At 66.5% G+C, this 13,893-nt stretch overlaps 1 protein-coding gene across 1 annotated transcript; it reads left to right on the forward strand.

The window, feature by feature from the left end:
* The first annotated feature begins 4 nt into the window (after positions 1–4).
* PWP2 (PWP2 small subunit processome component) lies at positions 5–12,684 on the forward strand. The gene is made up of 21 exons (XM_038581615.1): positions 5–80; positions 402–514; positions 1,361–1,455; positions 1,702–1,801; positions 2,532–2,675; positions 3,435–3,570; positions 3,787–4,013; positions 4,233–4,376; positions 4,499–4,569; positions 4,946–5,082; positions 5,262–5,410; positions 5,565–5,712; positions 5,922–6,072; positions 6,519–6,699; positions 7,700–7,847; positions 8,244–8,352; positions 9,600–9,665; positions 10,462–10,680; positions 10,835–10,985; positions 11,103–11,177; positions 12,134–12,684. Exons 1-21 carry the CDS (start codon positions 63–65, stop codon positions 12,303–12,305), a joined length of 2,754 nt encoding a protein of 917 aa, XP_038437543.1. The 5' UTR covers positions 5–62; the 3' UTR covers positions 12,306–12,684.
* Positions 12,685–13,893: the final 1,209 nt, after the last annotated feature.

Here is a 13,893-nt window from a genome sequence, read left to right on the forward strand (position 1 = left end):
CGGAAGTGCGCGCTTGGGGCCGCGGGCGGGCGCGGCGCACACGTGCGGCGGCGGCAGCAGAGATGAAGTTCGCGTACCGGGTGCGCGCGGGGTCGGGGTCCGGGTCCGGGGTCCGGGGTCCGGGGTCCGGGGTCCGCGGGCGGGGGCGGGGAGGGGCGGCAGGGCTGCGGTCCCGCTCACGCGGCGCGGCCGGGGCTCGGGGCTCGGGGCGGTGGCGCCCCGCGGGGTCCCCGGTGCCCCCCCCGCCCCCCTCCCCGCCGGGGAGGCGGCCCGAGGGACCCGGGGCTGAGCGGGGCCGGGGCTGGGCGGGGCCGGGGCTGAGCGGGGCCGGGGCGGGGCTCCGTCGTTGCGGCGGCGGCTGGCTCCCGGGCCCGGTACCACGGCGAGCGCCTTCCTTTCAGTTCTCCAACCTGCTGGGGACGGTCTATCGCTGCGGAAACTTGAACTTCACGTGCGACGGCGATTCCGTCATCAGCCCCGTGGGGAACAGAGTCACCGTATTCGACCTGAAAAAGCAAGTGGGCAGCGGCCCCGTCCCCGCCCCGCCCCGCCCCGCCCGCCCCGCCGCGCCAGGCCGCCCGCTGCACCGCGGGGCACAGGGGGGGTCACCGCTCTTGGCAGCGGGAGGCGCAGTCGTGAGGACAAAGTTAGACCCGAGCCGAGGGGTGCTTGTACTTGACGTTCACCTTCCTTGTTTTTTCGTAAGAGAGAGGGAGACCCAGGCGGAGGGAGAAGCAGGCTCCCGCGGGGGCCCGCGTGGGACTCGGTCCGGACCCCGGGGCCACGGCCGAGGCGCCGCGCACCACTGAGCCCCCGGGTGCCCCATTCCGTCCCGACGGCTGCATGTGCACGCGCTGTCCTCGGGGTTCATCCCTTCTGTTGAACAGGTGGCTCGGGGAGCTCTCCTACAGACAAAATCAGGAACGGCCAAGGCCCCTCCGCCTTTTTTTTTTTTTTTTTTTTCTTGCTGAGAGAACGAGAGAGAGCAAGCGAGTGAGCTTGTGCGTGGGAGGAGGGCGAGGGAGAACGAAGAACCTGCAGGGCCCGTCTTCTTCCTCGGGGGGCTCCATCCCACGACCCTGAGACCGTGACCTGAGCCAAAATCAAGAATCGGTCGCTCCACTGAGTCCCCAGGGGCCCCAAACCAAAGCCCGATTTTAAGGGCTTGAATACGTTTCGCCAAGTCTTCTCCAGGAACCTGGTCTTACTTCCTCTTCTCCAGCAGGGAGCTGGGGACGAGCCGTGAGCTCTGGGCCCGGAGCCGGCCAGGGACAGGAGGGGGCAGGGGGTGGGTGGTCGGAGGCTGCCCCCTCGTCCGACAACTGGGACCAACTACCTGACTGTGGCTTTTGTTTTATAGCAACAGATCCAACACTCTGCCCTTGGCTACTCGGTACAACGTCAAGTGTGTAGGGCTGTCCCCAGACGGCCGCCTGGCCATCATCGTCGATGAAGGTAACCACCCTCGGCCGGGGGGACAGCAGCTCAGGTGGTCGGTGGGGGGGCATGAGGCCAACACCCGGTCCTGCCAGGGATCCAAGCCGCTGGGTCCTCTGCCCCGGTCACTTCCTTGCCTGGGGCCCTAGTGGGCTTTGGGGTGAGGGTGTGTGTGCGCAGGATATGCGTGTGCCTGGCTGTCCTGGGCTGGGCTGTCGGGGTCGTGCGTGGGGTGACCACACATGCCACTCCCCGTCCCTGCAGGGGGGGACGCGCTGCTGGTCAGCCTGGTCTGCAGGTCCGTGCTCCACCAGTTCCACTTCAAGGGCTCCGTGCACAGCGTCTGCTTCTCTCCCGATGGCAGGTGAGGGCCTGGCGCTTGGGGCAGGGAGCTCTCGAGGTCCAGACGCCGTGACTGATGCAGCAGGGCTCTGGGGCTCTTCCAACCAGAGGCATGTCCATGGGAGCCGTGCTCCTGCCTCAACAGGCGTCCATGGCCACAGTCCCTGCTCCCCCTGCTCCAGGCTGGTGTTCCCACGTGAAGATTCTCAACCAAAACTGCTTTCACAGCAGTCATGGGCCTCGGTGGGTCTCGTGGCCTCCAGGCAGTAGAGCCGCCAAGGAGCCCCTGCCCCCCAGCTTCACCATCCACCGTGAGGAGAATGTGCACGGACAGGGTCCAGGCCAGCCCCAGCCTTGCTGCGGGTCCCGGGCCACAGGAGAGGGCTCGTTCCCAGGTTGCTCCCCCGAGGCTGACCCGGATGTGCTGGGCAGGGGGCGGCTCTGGGTTTCAGCTGTGAGCCGCATCCCGTGTCCGGCCTCAGAAGGCCCTTGGAGGGCAGTGGCCGCTCCCCTGCGCCCGTCACGCGGAGCCCATGTTGTCCTTCCAGCTCTGCAGGGCTGGCCTGGCCTTGGCCATGGTCTCCCAGGCTGGCGGCAGCATTGGAGGAGCCTGTGCTCCGGGGTTCGGGGTCCTTGCCGGAGAAGAGGGGGCTTGGGGGCCACAGAGAGGCAGGTGCACACGGCCTCCGGGCAGGGCGCTGTCCCCAGCCTCTGAGCTGGTCTTGGGCCACGACGCCCTGTTTCTGCGGCAGGAAGTTCGTTGTCACAAAAGGCAACCTCGCTCAGATGTACCACGCCCCTGGGAGGAAGCGGGAGTTCAACGCGTTTGTCCTGGACAAAACCTACTTTGGGCCGTACGATGAAACCACGTGCATCGACTGGACAGACGACTCGCGGTGAGGCCCGGGTGCGGGGCCTGAGGGGGACGCCGGAACCAGCCTCTTGTGGGGTGGGGAGCCCTGTGTGTCTTGTCGCATCCCGCAGTTCTGTTCTGAAACGGGCGCTTGGGCGTCCTGTGGGGTGGCAGGGCCGGGTGGGCTGCTGGTCCTGGGCTGGGCTGCACCGCCCTGGCGTCTGTCACTGGAAACCAGGGCGCAGACCTAGACCAGGATGCTCGAATCTGGAGCAGCTGTGTCAGTGGGACGTCGAGGCCTGGAGCACGGGGCCGGTCCCGTCCTCTCACAGCAGCACCCCTAACCACCCTGGGAGGCTACTGGCTCGTTCTCGGCTGCCCTGCACTCTGTGTGCAGGGAGTGGTGGGGGCTGGTGGTTGGTGCCAGTGTGTCCACCGGCTCACCGTGGCGGGGCAGGGGGGAGCCCCCGGCAGCCCTCGTGCTCCTAGCAGGTGGGTGTTCGGGCCGGGTTGGGTGCCCTGCAGCCAGGCCTTCCACCTCTTCAGCGAGGCACCGCCTGTTCCGCTGGCTGTGTGCGGTAAGCGGGGTCCCCTCAGGTTGGGACCCGGGGAGTCAGGGAGGCGGGTGCTCATTGCCCTCCTGGGCCACCTCCTGGAGGGACTGCTTCGTGCAGGGGGGCGGTGACCCATCCCCCAAGAGACACAGACGGAGCTGCCGCTCAGGAGGAGGTGCGGGCTGGGCAGACCCAGCTGCGTGCAGTCCCCCAGGGCCCCTGAGGACGAGCGTGGGCTTCTCTGGCAGGTGCTTTGCGGTCGGGAGCAAAGACATGTCCACGTGGGTGTTCGGAGCCGAGCGCTGGGACAACCTCATCTACTACGCGCTGGGGGGACACAAGGATGCGATCGTGGCCTGCTTCTTCGAATCCAGCAGCCTAGACGTACGTTCCCACGTCTGGGGTGTCTCACCCGGTGGCATCCCGGGTCTCAGCCAGGCGCCAGGCCTTCCCGGGTAGACACAGGTGGCCTCCCGGGTCACTGGGGTGCGTAGGAAGCAGTGGCGTCCCTTGGCGATCTCCTGGGCGTGGCCTCTGCCAGGTGGCTGACGTGGGCTGCCGTCAGGGTGACCCGCGCCCACTCGCCCGCACCCCCTACAGCTGTACACGCTCAGCCAGGACGGCGCCCTGTGTGTGTGGCAGTGCGACACCCCCCCGGAGGGCCTGCGGCTGAAAGCCCCCACGGGCTGGAGGGCAGACCTGCTGCAGGCGGCGGCGGAGGAGAAGGAGGACGGAGAGGAGGGGGAGGAGGAGACCACCGTCCGGGGCAAAGCCACGCCGGCTGCCGAGGAGCAGCAGGGGAAAGTCAGATACTCTCGGCTGGCCAAGTAGGTGCCCCCCGGGGGTGGGGCAGGACCTCGCACCCTCCACGCTGAAACGTGGCGCGGAGGCTGCCCCGTGTCCCAGGGGCAGGGCCCGGGGCTGCAGGGCCAGGGGTCCTGCGTGGAGCTGGGGCCCTGTCCCTGGGTCCGGGGGCTGGGCGCAGGCTGACGCAGCCTGGCTCCCTGGTTGCCCGTCCACCGTCCTCTGACCACCCACCCGTGTAGGTACTTTTTCAACAAAGAGGGAGATTTCAACAAGCTGACCGCTGCGGCCTACCACAAGAAGACCCATCTCTTGGTCACCGGCTTTGCTTCCGGAATCTTCCACCTTCACGAGCTGCCTGAGTTCAACCTCATCCACTCCCTGAGGTGAGCGCCCCGCTGGGTGCTGTGGGGGCCCGGCTGTGCAGGGTGGGGGTGCAGAGCGGCCAGGCGGGCGGCGGGCAGAGGGGCTCGCGGTGTCGCCTTCTCACACCGCGCTCTCCCGCCAGCATCTCTGACCAGAGCATCGCGTCCATCGCCGTCAACAGCTCCGGGGACTGGCTTGCCTTTGGCTGTTCAGGTTCGTCTCCTGCAGAGTCAGGCGAGAACAGGAACAGGACCGCTGACCGTGGCCCCCTCACCCCCCAAGGCCGTGGGGCTGCCCAGCTCCCGGGAGAAACCCCCCCGAGCCTGGGGCCCTGGGGCCTGGGGGCAGTGCAGGTCCAGGACTGGCGCTCTTCTGAGCTGCGAGCGCCTTGGTGCCCGAGCCGCTGGGCCTGTGAGCCGCTGGGCCTGTGTCTGGGGGGCGGGGGCACCCTGTGGCTGTCGGGGGGGTCGTGACACCACAGCAGGTGCCACCCGCAGTGACTCTGCTGGGTCCCCTGCTCGCGTGTGAAGGGGTCCTTGCCTCGGCGGCTCAGGCGCTCAGGCCCCCCTCCCTCACGTGTGCTCCGAAGGTCTGGGCCAGCTGCTAGTGTGGGAGTGGCAGAGCGAGTCCTGCGTGCTCAAGCAGCAGGGTCACTTCAACAGCATGGTGTCCCTGGCCTACTCCCCCGACGGGCAGTACATCGTGACCGGCGGGGACGACGGCAAGGTGGGGCTCCTCGGGCGGCTGTGGCCTGGGTGGGGGGACCCGGGCCCTCTCCTGCCACTCACCGGGAGGCAAGGGGCAGGTGCGCGTGCATCTCCCGGCTGGGGGGCCCTGGTTGACGTGCCCGGGTGCACGTGGTCCTGAGCCCTGGCCACCCCGCTCCTCACCCCGCCCGCCTGCAGGTCAAGGTGTGGAACACCCTCAGTGGCTTCTGCTTCATCACTTTCACGGAGCACTCGAGTGGGGTCACCGGTGTGACCTTCACTGCCACCGGCTATGTCATCGTGACCTCTTCCATGGATGGGACCGTGCGTGCCTTTGACCTTCACAGGTGACTTTCATGTTCGTCCTCCCTGTGGGCGGGCGTGATAGCGGGGCTTTAGGCTCATGGCCCTGCTGGGGGGCACGTAGTGTAGACGGGCTCAGGGCAGCCCCAGGGACTCGGGGTGTGAGCAGTGTCTGCCTGGACTTGTGTCTTTGGGCAGGTACCGGAACTTCCGCACCTTCACGTCTCCGCGGCCCACCCAGTTCTCCTGCGTGGCCGTGGACTGCAGCGGGGAGGTGGTGTCTGCAGGGGCCCAGGACTCCTTCGAGGTCTTCATCTGGTCCATGCAGACAGGGAGGCTCCTGGATGTAAGGGCCACGTGGCCAGGGGCCGGGGTGGGGGTGGGGCAGGGGCACGGCCCACGCGGGAGAGCGTCTCTGCGGGCTCGAGGGCAGGAGCAGCAGGGTCCTCTGGCCGCGGACACCCCGTGAGCCCGCCAACCCACAGCCTCAGGGTGAGGGCCTGGTGCACGGCGTGGCCCCACTGTCCCTTCACACCCCTGCTCTGGACGCCGCAGGTTCTGTCTGGCCACGAGGGCCCCATCAGCAGCCTGTGCTTCAACCCGGTGAAGTCGGTCCTGGCCAGCGCCTCCTGGGACAAGACGGTGCGCCTGTGGGACATGGCGGACAGCTGGAGGACCACGGAGACGCTGGGCCTGACCTCGGACGGTGGGTGCCTGGGGACGGGGACCAGGTGCAGCCATGGGAGGGAGGCCTGGTCTCAGGACCCCTGGGGTCCCGCCGGGCGTGTGTGGGTGAGGGTGGCCTGTGTCCGCAGGGCCTTGACCACACTGACCTCCCGCCTCCCACCGCTCTGTTCCGAGTCTGTCCTGTGGTCCTCTCAGAGCCCCCTTGGCTGTGACCTCCGTGTGCCTCCCCCGCTCGGCCTGTCCAGGCCTTGTGTCTGTCCGGGACCCCATCTAGACCCCGGGGCCTCCCTCGCAGGGCGGAGCCTCTCTGAGAGCCGGGTGCCACTGCCCATCGTGCGCAGACTCAGGGCGCTGCTGCTGCACACCTGGCTTTCCTGGATGGAAGCTCGGGCAGGACTTGGGAGGGTGCGGCTGCTGCGGGGGCCTCGGCTCCTCCTCGGGGCCTGATCACATGTGTCCCTTCAGCTCTGGCTGTGACCTTCCGCCCTGACGGTGCGGAGCTGGCTGTGGCCACGCTGAACTCCCAGATCACCTTCTGGGACCCTGAGAACGCCGTGCAGACGGGCTCCATCGAGGGCAGGCACGACCTCAAGACGGGCAGGAAGGAGCTGGACAAGGTCACCGCCAAGCACTCGGCCAAGGGGAAGTGAGTGCCTCGGCGAGCCGTGTATGCGCTAAGAAATGGTTGAGGAGCCAACGATTTCCTGTTTTAGTCCCTTAAAAATCACAGTAACGGCGGGGCTCCTCCTGGGGGCGTGGAGCACTCACGGGGGTCATGATCGGTGTGTCCTCGTTGGCGTTGGCGTGCACGGCCGTCCTCACGTCTTTGAGCGTGTGTTGGAGGGGAATGGCCAGTGGTCACGCGGTAACCGGGGTTGCTTCTCTAGGGAGTCCGTGTTCTGCGAGGTGGCTGTGCCGTCCACAGCCCCATCGGCCCCTTCCCACGTGCTTTCTAACCGGCAGCCCTTGGGCTGGGGGGGGCCAGTGTCCGCACGCGGTTGGGGTCCGCATGTCCGAGAGGGCTGGTGCGGTCCCGCGTCCTCTCTGCCGACCGGCCCCCCCGGGGACGGGGACTGGGGAAGAAGGTCTGTCTGGTGCGTGGTCTCGACTGGTGCCGTGAGAGTTCATGCGCTCGAGATGGGCGACGCCCCAGCGATCTGGGTTGGAAATCTCTTGGCGCTCTGGGGGCTCTTCTCACCCTCGATGGTGTCTTTGGGTTTGGTGAAGTCTCACCCTCCTCCTGTGGCTTGCGCTCTCGGGTGTCGCAGGCGATGCTGCATGGGGTCCTGTGAGCAGCCGGGCCAGTGCGTGCCTGGTGCCGCCCGCTTGGGGCCGCATCGGCAGCCCTGCCGGTAGTCGTGGTCGCTGCGTGCGTGGCAGGCAGGGCAGCCTCCTTTGCCGTCTGATTTCGACAAGGAAATCTTGCAGCGTGAGCCACGTGGTCCTTCCCATAAATGGGTCCTGTCTCGGGAGGTCCCTCCGGGGTGTGCTGCTCCCATAGTGCGGAGTGGGTGACGGGGTCTCGTGGGGCCCAGGCCAGAGCCCTGCCCAGGATGCTGGGGGCACTGGGTACCCTCTGGGGTGTGGGGGGCGGAGCACACGCTGGGGGTGCCCGGGGCGACTGTGGTCCTGTCTCCCTGCCTCAGGGCCTTCACGACGCTGTGCTACTCTGCGGACGGCGAGAGCATCCTGGCAGGAGGGATGTCCAAGTTCGTGTGCATCTATCACGTCAAGGAGCAGATCCTCAGGAAGAAGTTTGAGATTTCCTGCAACCTGTCGCTGGACGCCATGGAGGTGAGGGTGCACAGGGCTGCCCGGCCTTCCCTGCCCTCCGCACACCCTGGCCCCACTGCGGGGCGACGCCTGCCCCTGCTTAGTGACCCCAGGGCACGGGTCCCATTGCTTCCCTGAGGACCTGGGGCGGGCAGGCTAGCGAGCAGACGCCTGGCGTGTCCCGGCCTCGTAGAGGCTGCCGAGAGCCCTTGTCCTGGTGCACTGGAGACTCGGGGCACCACGGTGGCCGCAGGCTCTGGGGACGAGGGCTGCGGACGGGCTGGTGGCCGTCTCAGGATCGTGCAGCCCATGTGCATTCCAGTGCTTGTGGCCTGTGAGCTGGGCAGGGGCCGGGGGCCGGGGGCCGGGCTCAGGCCCTCCACCTGATGGCGAGACATCTGGGCTTTGTCCTTCCAGGAGTTTTTGAACCGAAGGAAAATGACAGAGTTTGGTAACCTGGCACTGATCGATCAGGACGCTGGGGCGGAGGACGGAGTCGCCATACCATTGCCGGGCGTGAGGAAAGGTGAGCAGAGGGCCTCTGGTGTCCCCCAAGGTCCTGGTCGCCGCAGGCTGCCCTGCCCACCGCCCACTTACCCTGGGTGACAGCAGCTGTGCTGTCTTGCTGCGGCCACAGGGATTGTGTCCAGGAGCTCTTGCCACACACGAGTGGCCCGCGCCACCCCCCCCCCCCCCCCCACCGCCTGTCTGGGCCTGTGGTTTTGCTCATTGGCTGACGCCCAGCCCTGTGCCTCGTGCTAACCCCCATGTGGGCTCCGGGGAGAGCTCCAGGGTCAGGGATCAGGGGATCCAGGAGGCCCAAGGGGTGCACACCCTTCAAAAGGTCAGGGCAGGAGAGTGGGGTCCGTCAGGCCCCGGTAGATTGTCGGGGGGCCATCCGCCAGCCAGAAAGCCTGCATGCCGGCCTCCCCCCGGGCAGGCTCATTCCAGCCCTGCTCTTGCCATGGCCAGCGCCTGGGGCCCACCCTGCCTGGCCGCGTGGTGGAGGGAGGACTGCACCTTCCACGCAGCCCCTGGAGCAGCCCCTGCCTGCGCCACGTGTTCTCGGGAATCTCCTGATGAGCACGGCGTCCCTAACCTCTCAGTGACGTGCACAGGTGGGTCTCAGCCTGTCTGGAGACGTCTCGATGGTCACTGTTTGGGCAGAGCAGGTGCTTGTTGGCACCAAGTGTGGAGAGACCGGGGGGTCTGCTGGACCCAGAAGGTCATCCCGAGGTCGAGAGCCCCCAGCGGAGGGTTTCTGGGGAGCCAGGCGTGAAACATCACGGAGGTGGTCTCCAGGTGGCCTGGGCCCGGCCGAGAGGAGCCCGATTGTTCTGACGATGGCCGTCACTGGACTTCATGCCATGGGGACGTACCATCCCTGGGACCGCAGATTTGAAAATAAATTTCCAGAAGGGATTTTTTTTTTTTCCACCCACAGCTGCCCCGTGCGGTCGTGGGACGGGCACTGCACAAAGAGCCTGGCAGGACGGGCCCGTGGGGGCTGGAGCCAGCCTGCCTCACAGCCCTGGGTGGGAAAAGCAGACGTGCCACTCACCGGCCAGGCGGGATGCCTGCGAGCGGTGCTCCAAGGGCTCGTCCGTGGAGGCCAGCGGCGCCCGTCACAGCCTCCGGGGCCCTAGCGCAGGACTCCCGTGCTGCACCTGCAGACGGGGCAGGGAGGCCGGGGCAGGGCTGCGCAGATGGCCCAGAGCGGCAGGGGCCCTCCCTCCATCCGGCCAGGGGCAAGGCGCTGCTGCTCTCTTCCAGGTGACATGAGCTCTCGGCACTTCAAGCCTGAAATCAGGGTGACTTCGCTTCGCTTCTCTCCCACCGGTGAGCCCCGCGCGACTGGTGGTTGGTGCTGGGAGGGGTGGGGGAGCCGCTGGGCTTTCGGGCTCACGGTGACGCGGTGCACCTGTTGCCTGTGTTCCCAGGGACGAGGCTGGTCACACTCCCGGCTGGCTCAGGGCCTTGTGTCCCCATGGGTAACACGTGGTCACCTTTGTCCTCCTCTGAGGACGCTGAGGGGGTGGCCTCAGATGCGCTGGGCTCTCAGACTTGCCCTGGGCACCACAGACATGTGCCAGTCTGGGAGGGGCCGCATGGGAGAGTCTGTCCACGGGGCCTGGAGCCTGGGGCGGAGCATGCAGGAGGGAGGCTCGTAGGGGGCTTGTCTGTGGGGTCACAGCCCCCCTCCCTGGCATCGAGTGAGTGCCGGAAGCAGCAGGGTGCAGAGCAGCACGGGGCCGCGTACCGCAGTGCGACCAGGGATGCAGACCGGGGCTCGGGGGGCGACTCGGGCAGCCCCTCGTCTGTGGGCCTGGGGTTCAGCTCCACGCCGTGCTGGGTCTCCCGTGTCTTCCCCGGGGCACCACGGCGTCGCAGCAGAGGCTGCGTGGCCCACAGAGCAGTGTGTGCCCCACAGAGGAGTTCCTGGGTCTGCTGCAGACAGGACGGCAGCACACACGTGTGTGTCTGCTCACAAGCACACGCTGGCGGGGCTGGGAGTGGCGGGAAGGCAGCCCGTGCACCTCCCTGCTGTTGGGGGATAAGTCAGTACCTGTTCTTTAAAAAAGTGGGGAGAGTGGAAATGAGCGCGGAGGAAGGCCCTCGCTGCTTTGCCTCCCAGGGCACTGCTGGGCGGCCACCACCACCGAGGGGCTCCTCGTCTACTCCCTGGACGCCCAGATGCTGTTTGACCCGTTTGAGCTGGATGCCAGCATCACCCCCGCGCGGATCCGGGCGGCCCTGCGCCAGCAGGACTTCACCAGGGCCATCCTCATGGCCTTCCGGCTCAACGAGAAGAAGCTGCTGCAGGAGACCTTGGAGTCGGTGCCCTGGGACGAGGGTGAGCGTGGGCTGACTCCGCGGGGGCTTGGCGCACGAGGTCGGTCTCTGGGGATGCTGAGGGGCTGAGCCATCCTCGCTCTTGCTCCTGATGGGGGCGGTGGGGGGGGGGGAGTTCTCCGCAAAGCGAACCCGGCTTTCTCCTCGTCCCCCAGTGGAAGTTGTCAGCTCCTCGCTTCCTGACCTGTACGTGGAGAAAGTGCTGGAGTTCTTAGCTTCGTCCTTTGAAGTGTCTCGCCACCTGGAATTTTACCTCATCTGGACCCAGAAGCTGCTCATGGTGCACGGCCAGAAGCTGAAGTCCAGGTGGGACGTGCCCCCTGCCCCTGGGCTGCGCCTCGCGTGTCGGGAGGGGGACATCGTGCGCGAGGGGCCGGGCGGCCCTGGGCTGGTGCTGTGTACCAAGGCAGGTCTCCCTTGCAGGGCGGGGAAGGTGCTGCCGGCCGTTCAGTTCCTTCAGAAGAGCATCCAACGGCACCTGGACGACATCTCCAAACTGTACGTGTGGCCCACGCGAGGGTGGCCGCCTGCGTCGTCTGTCTGGGGGACTGGGGGCCAGTGTCGCAAGGGGCTTCTTCCCCACCTGGGCTGCCCCACGGTGGGACGCGAGGTTGGCCGGCTTCAGGTACGGCCGGGAGCTGGAGGGAGAGCGCCCTCCGAGGAAACAAGTGTGCTCCGGGTCAGGGCGGTGGAGGAGGCTGTGCCCCAGCGGAGAGGTGGGCACGCAGCGACCTGGGGCCGGGTGTCCCCACGCCATCCCCGGAGGTGTGTTCTCTGCCTGGTGTGCACAGGTGCAGGTCCGTGTCTGTCCTTGACGGCGTCCTGGGTCTTTAGGAGCCGAGGACAAGCCTCCCTCCCGGAGGCTTTTCTTCTGAGAGTCCCGCCCGCGGGACGCCGCAGAGCTCCTCTCAGACCAACGCTTGTACTTCGGCGTTGGCGTAAAGGCATCGTTCCCGGGACTCCCGCGTGGGGCCATTTGCTGCTGCTGCACAGGGCGCAGCCAGCTTTTGAGTATTCATCCGCGGGAGGCTCCAGTTACGTTGCCAAAGCTAGATTTTGTTTGGATTTCCCGCGGGGGCAGTCGTGGCGCCCTGTGGGCCCTTTACCCTTACCTCGTTCTTGCCACATGGTTTTCTATGTGAAACATAGAACAAGGGAACAAGGGTGTGATTTTTGTCTGTGTTCATGTGGAGAATTAATTGACTTGGGGCATCCCTTCTGCTCTCAGGCTGCGCGCCGGCCCCTTCCTCGGGGGCTGCCGGGGCTGCTGGGGCCGCCTGCGTCAGGCCCAGAGCAGGGCAGGGTGGCGAGGACAGACCGGCATGGGTGCATCGCGCCGCAGGGCAGGGCGGGCAGGTCGGGGGCTCACAGAAGGGGGTCGGGTGCCGGGCGAGCCAGAGTCCTGATGGGAGAGAAGAGCCATCACTGACGCGACCCCTGTGTGCTTTTAACAGCTGTGACTGGAACCGCTATAACATCCAGTACATTCTGGCAGTGTCCAGGCAGCGGGGCAGAAAGCGCCCGTCAGAACCGCTGGGCAGCGAGGAGGAAGCAGACCCGTCCGATGACGACACTCTGCACCTGCTCGGGGGAGGGCAGGGCGATGGGGCCGCACAGCCGGTGTAGGGCCGGCCCCGTCCCAGCCCCGCTTGTTTGGATGAAGACCCCCGAAGACTGGAGCCCGTGGCCTGGGCCCCGGAAGCGAGGGAGGGCAGTGCGCAGGGCTGCGGGGGCACCGGCCCGGAGGACTCCGAGCCAGACGCGGCTGCAGCTCCGGAGCCAGCCGCTCCCCGGGCCAGCACGGCCTTGGCACACGGCCGGGCACCCGCGCTCCGAGCAAACATGAGCTTGGCTCATCTGCTCTTGGAAACGCCTCTCCAGGGAGGCAGATGGGTTCGTTTTTATAGACTTGAACTTTGTAGGAGTGTAACTTATATTTTTAATACAGTTGGGATGATAGATGAAAAGGAGGTTTTCTACAATAAAAGTGTGGAGTAAACCTGAACCCTGGATTGAAGATGTTCAAGATGGATCCTGGGTCACGGGATCGGGCCTGTGGCGGGGGAATGAGCAGGGCAGCCCGGCACGCCCCAGCCCTCGCCCCCAGAGTCCCTGCGCACTGGGGAGGAACTGCACGGTGCTCTTGGGAGCTCACTCGCCCCTGTGCCAGCTGGGCACGGGTGGACGGGAGACACGCTGCTCTTCCCTCCTGGGCCCTGGGGCTCGGTGGGGAGGTGGGGACAGCCTCCATCCAGGGGCAGGACGGGCACAGCTGGGTGCAGCACTTCCCCGACTGTGGTGGACACAGTGTCCGTCCACTGGGTCCCAGCCTGGGGCTCCCCGCAGGCGCTGCCAACCTCCCCAGGCCCGCCTCCGTGCCCGGGAGCCACTGCAGCCTGCACCCGCGCCTGGGGGCTCCGTGATCTGGGCTGTGCACCCACACTGCAGTCACCGGGGTCTGCCCACAGCCCCCCCCCAATGCACGGCTAACCCAGTCCTTGCCTCTGTGGTTTTGGTAAGGTTCACGGTTTTGGTAAGGTTGACGTCTGCGCACAGGTCTTGAAGGTTGGCAAAAGGGACTGTCCTTTAGAGCGGAGTCTGGAGGCCAGCGGGGGGAGCCCCCGGCCCATCCCTCTGGGGTTCCTGCAGACCAGCCGAGGAGAGGCTTCCAGGCCAGCACACTTCCAGCCCCCACTCTATGGGCACTCCTTTTACAACAGCCCCGCCCCCCTTTCCTCTATAAAAGAGCCTCCTCCGTGCTGTTCTCTTGACTCCTCTATGGTTTCCGTTTTCCTGCTGGGTCCTTCTCATGGTCTGCAATTCTCTGTTTTCCAATGAACACACTTTTGTTGGTAAAACAACTCCGCTTTATTTTTAAGATTAGAGCTCCATGGGACGCCCGGGTGGCTCAGCGGTTGAGCGTCTGCCTGCAGCCCAGGGCGTGATCCTGGAGTCCCGGGATCGAGTCCCGCATCGGGCTCCCAGCATGGGGCCTGCTTCTCTCTCTGCCCCTATCTGTGCCTCTCATGAATAAATAAAATCTTAAAAAAAAAAAAAAAAAAAGCACCGTGAGCAGACCCCGGGGTGCAGACGAGTGGGAGCAGGGCTCTGCACATCCCAGAGCTGTGGCCAGGCTCCTCCCCGTACACGGCCTGGCAGCAGCAGCACCTGCTACAGGCCTGGGAGACCGGCTGGCTGCGGCTCGGCTCCTGGA

Source organism: Canis lupus, chromosome 31 (assembly GCF_011100685.1).
Source record: "Canis lupus familiaris isolate Mischka breed German Shepherd chromosome 31, alternate assembly UU_Cfam_GSD_1.0, whole genome shotgun sequence".
Lineage (NCBI taxonomy): Eukaryota > Metazoa > Chordata > Mammalia > Carnivora > Canidae > Canis > Canis lupus.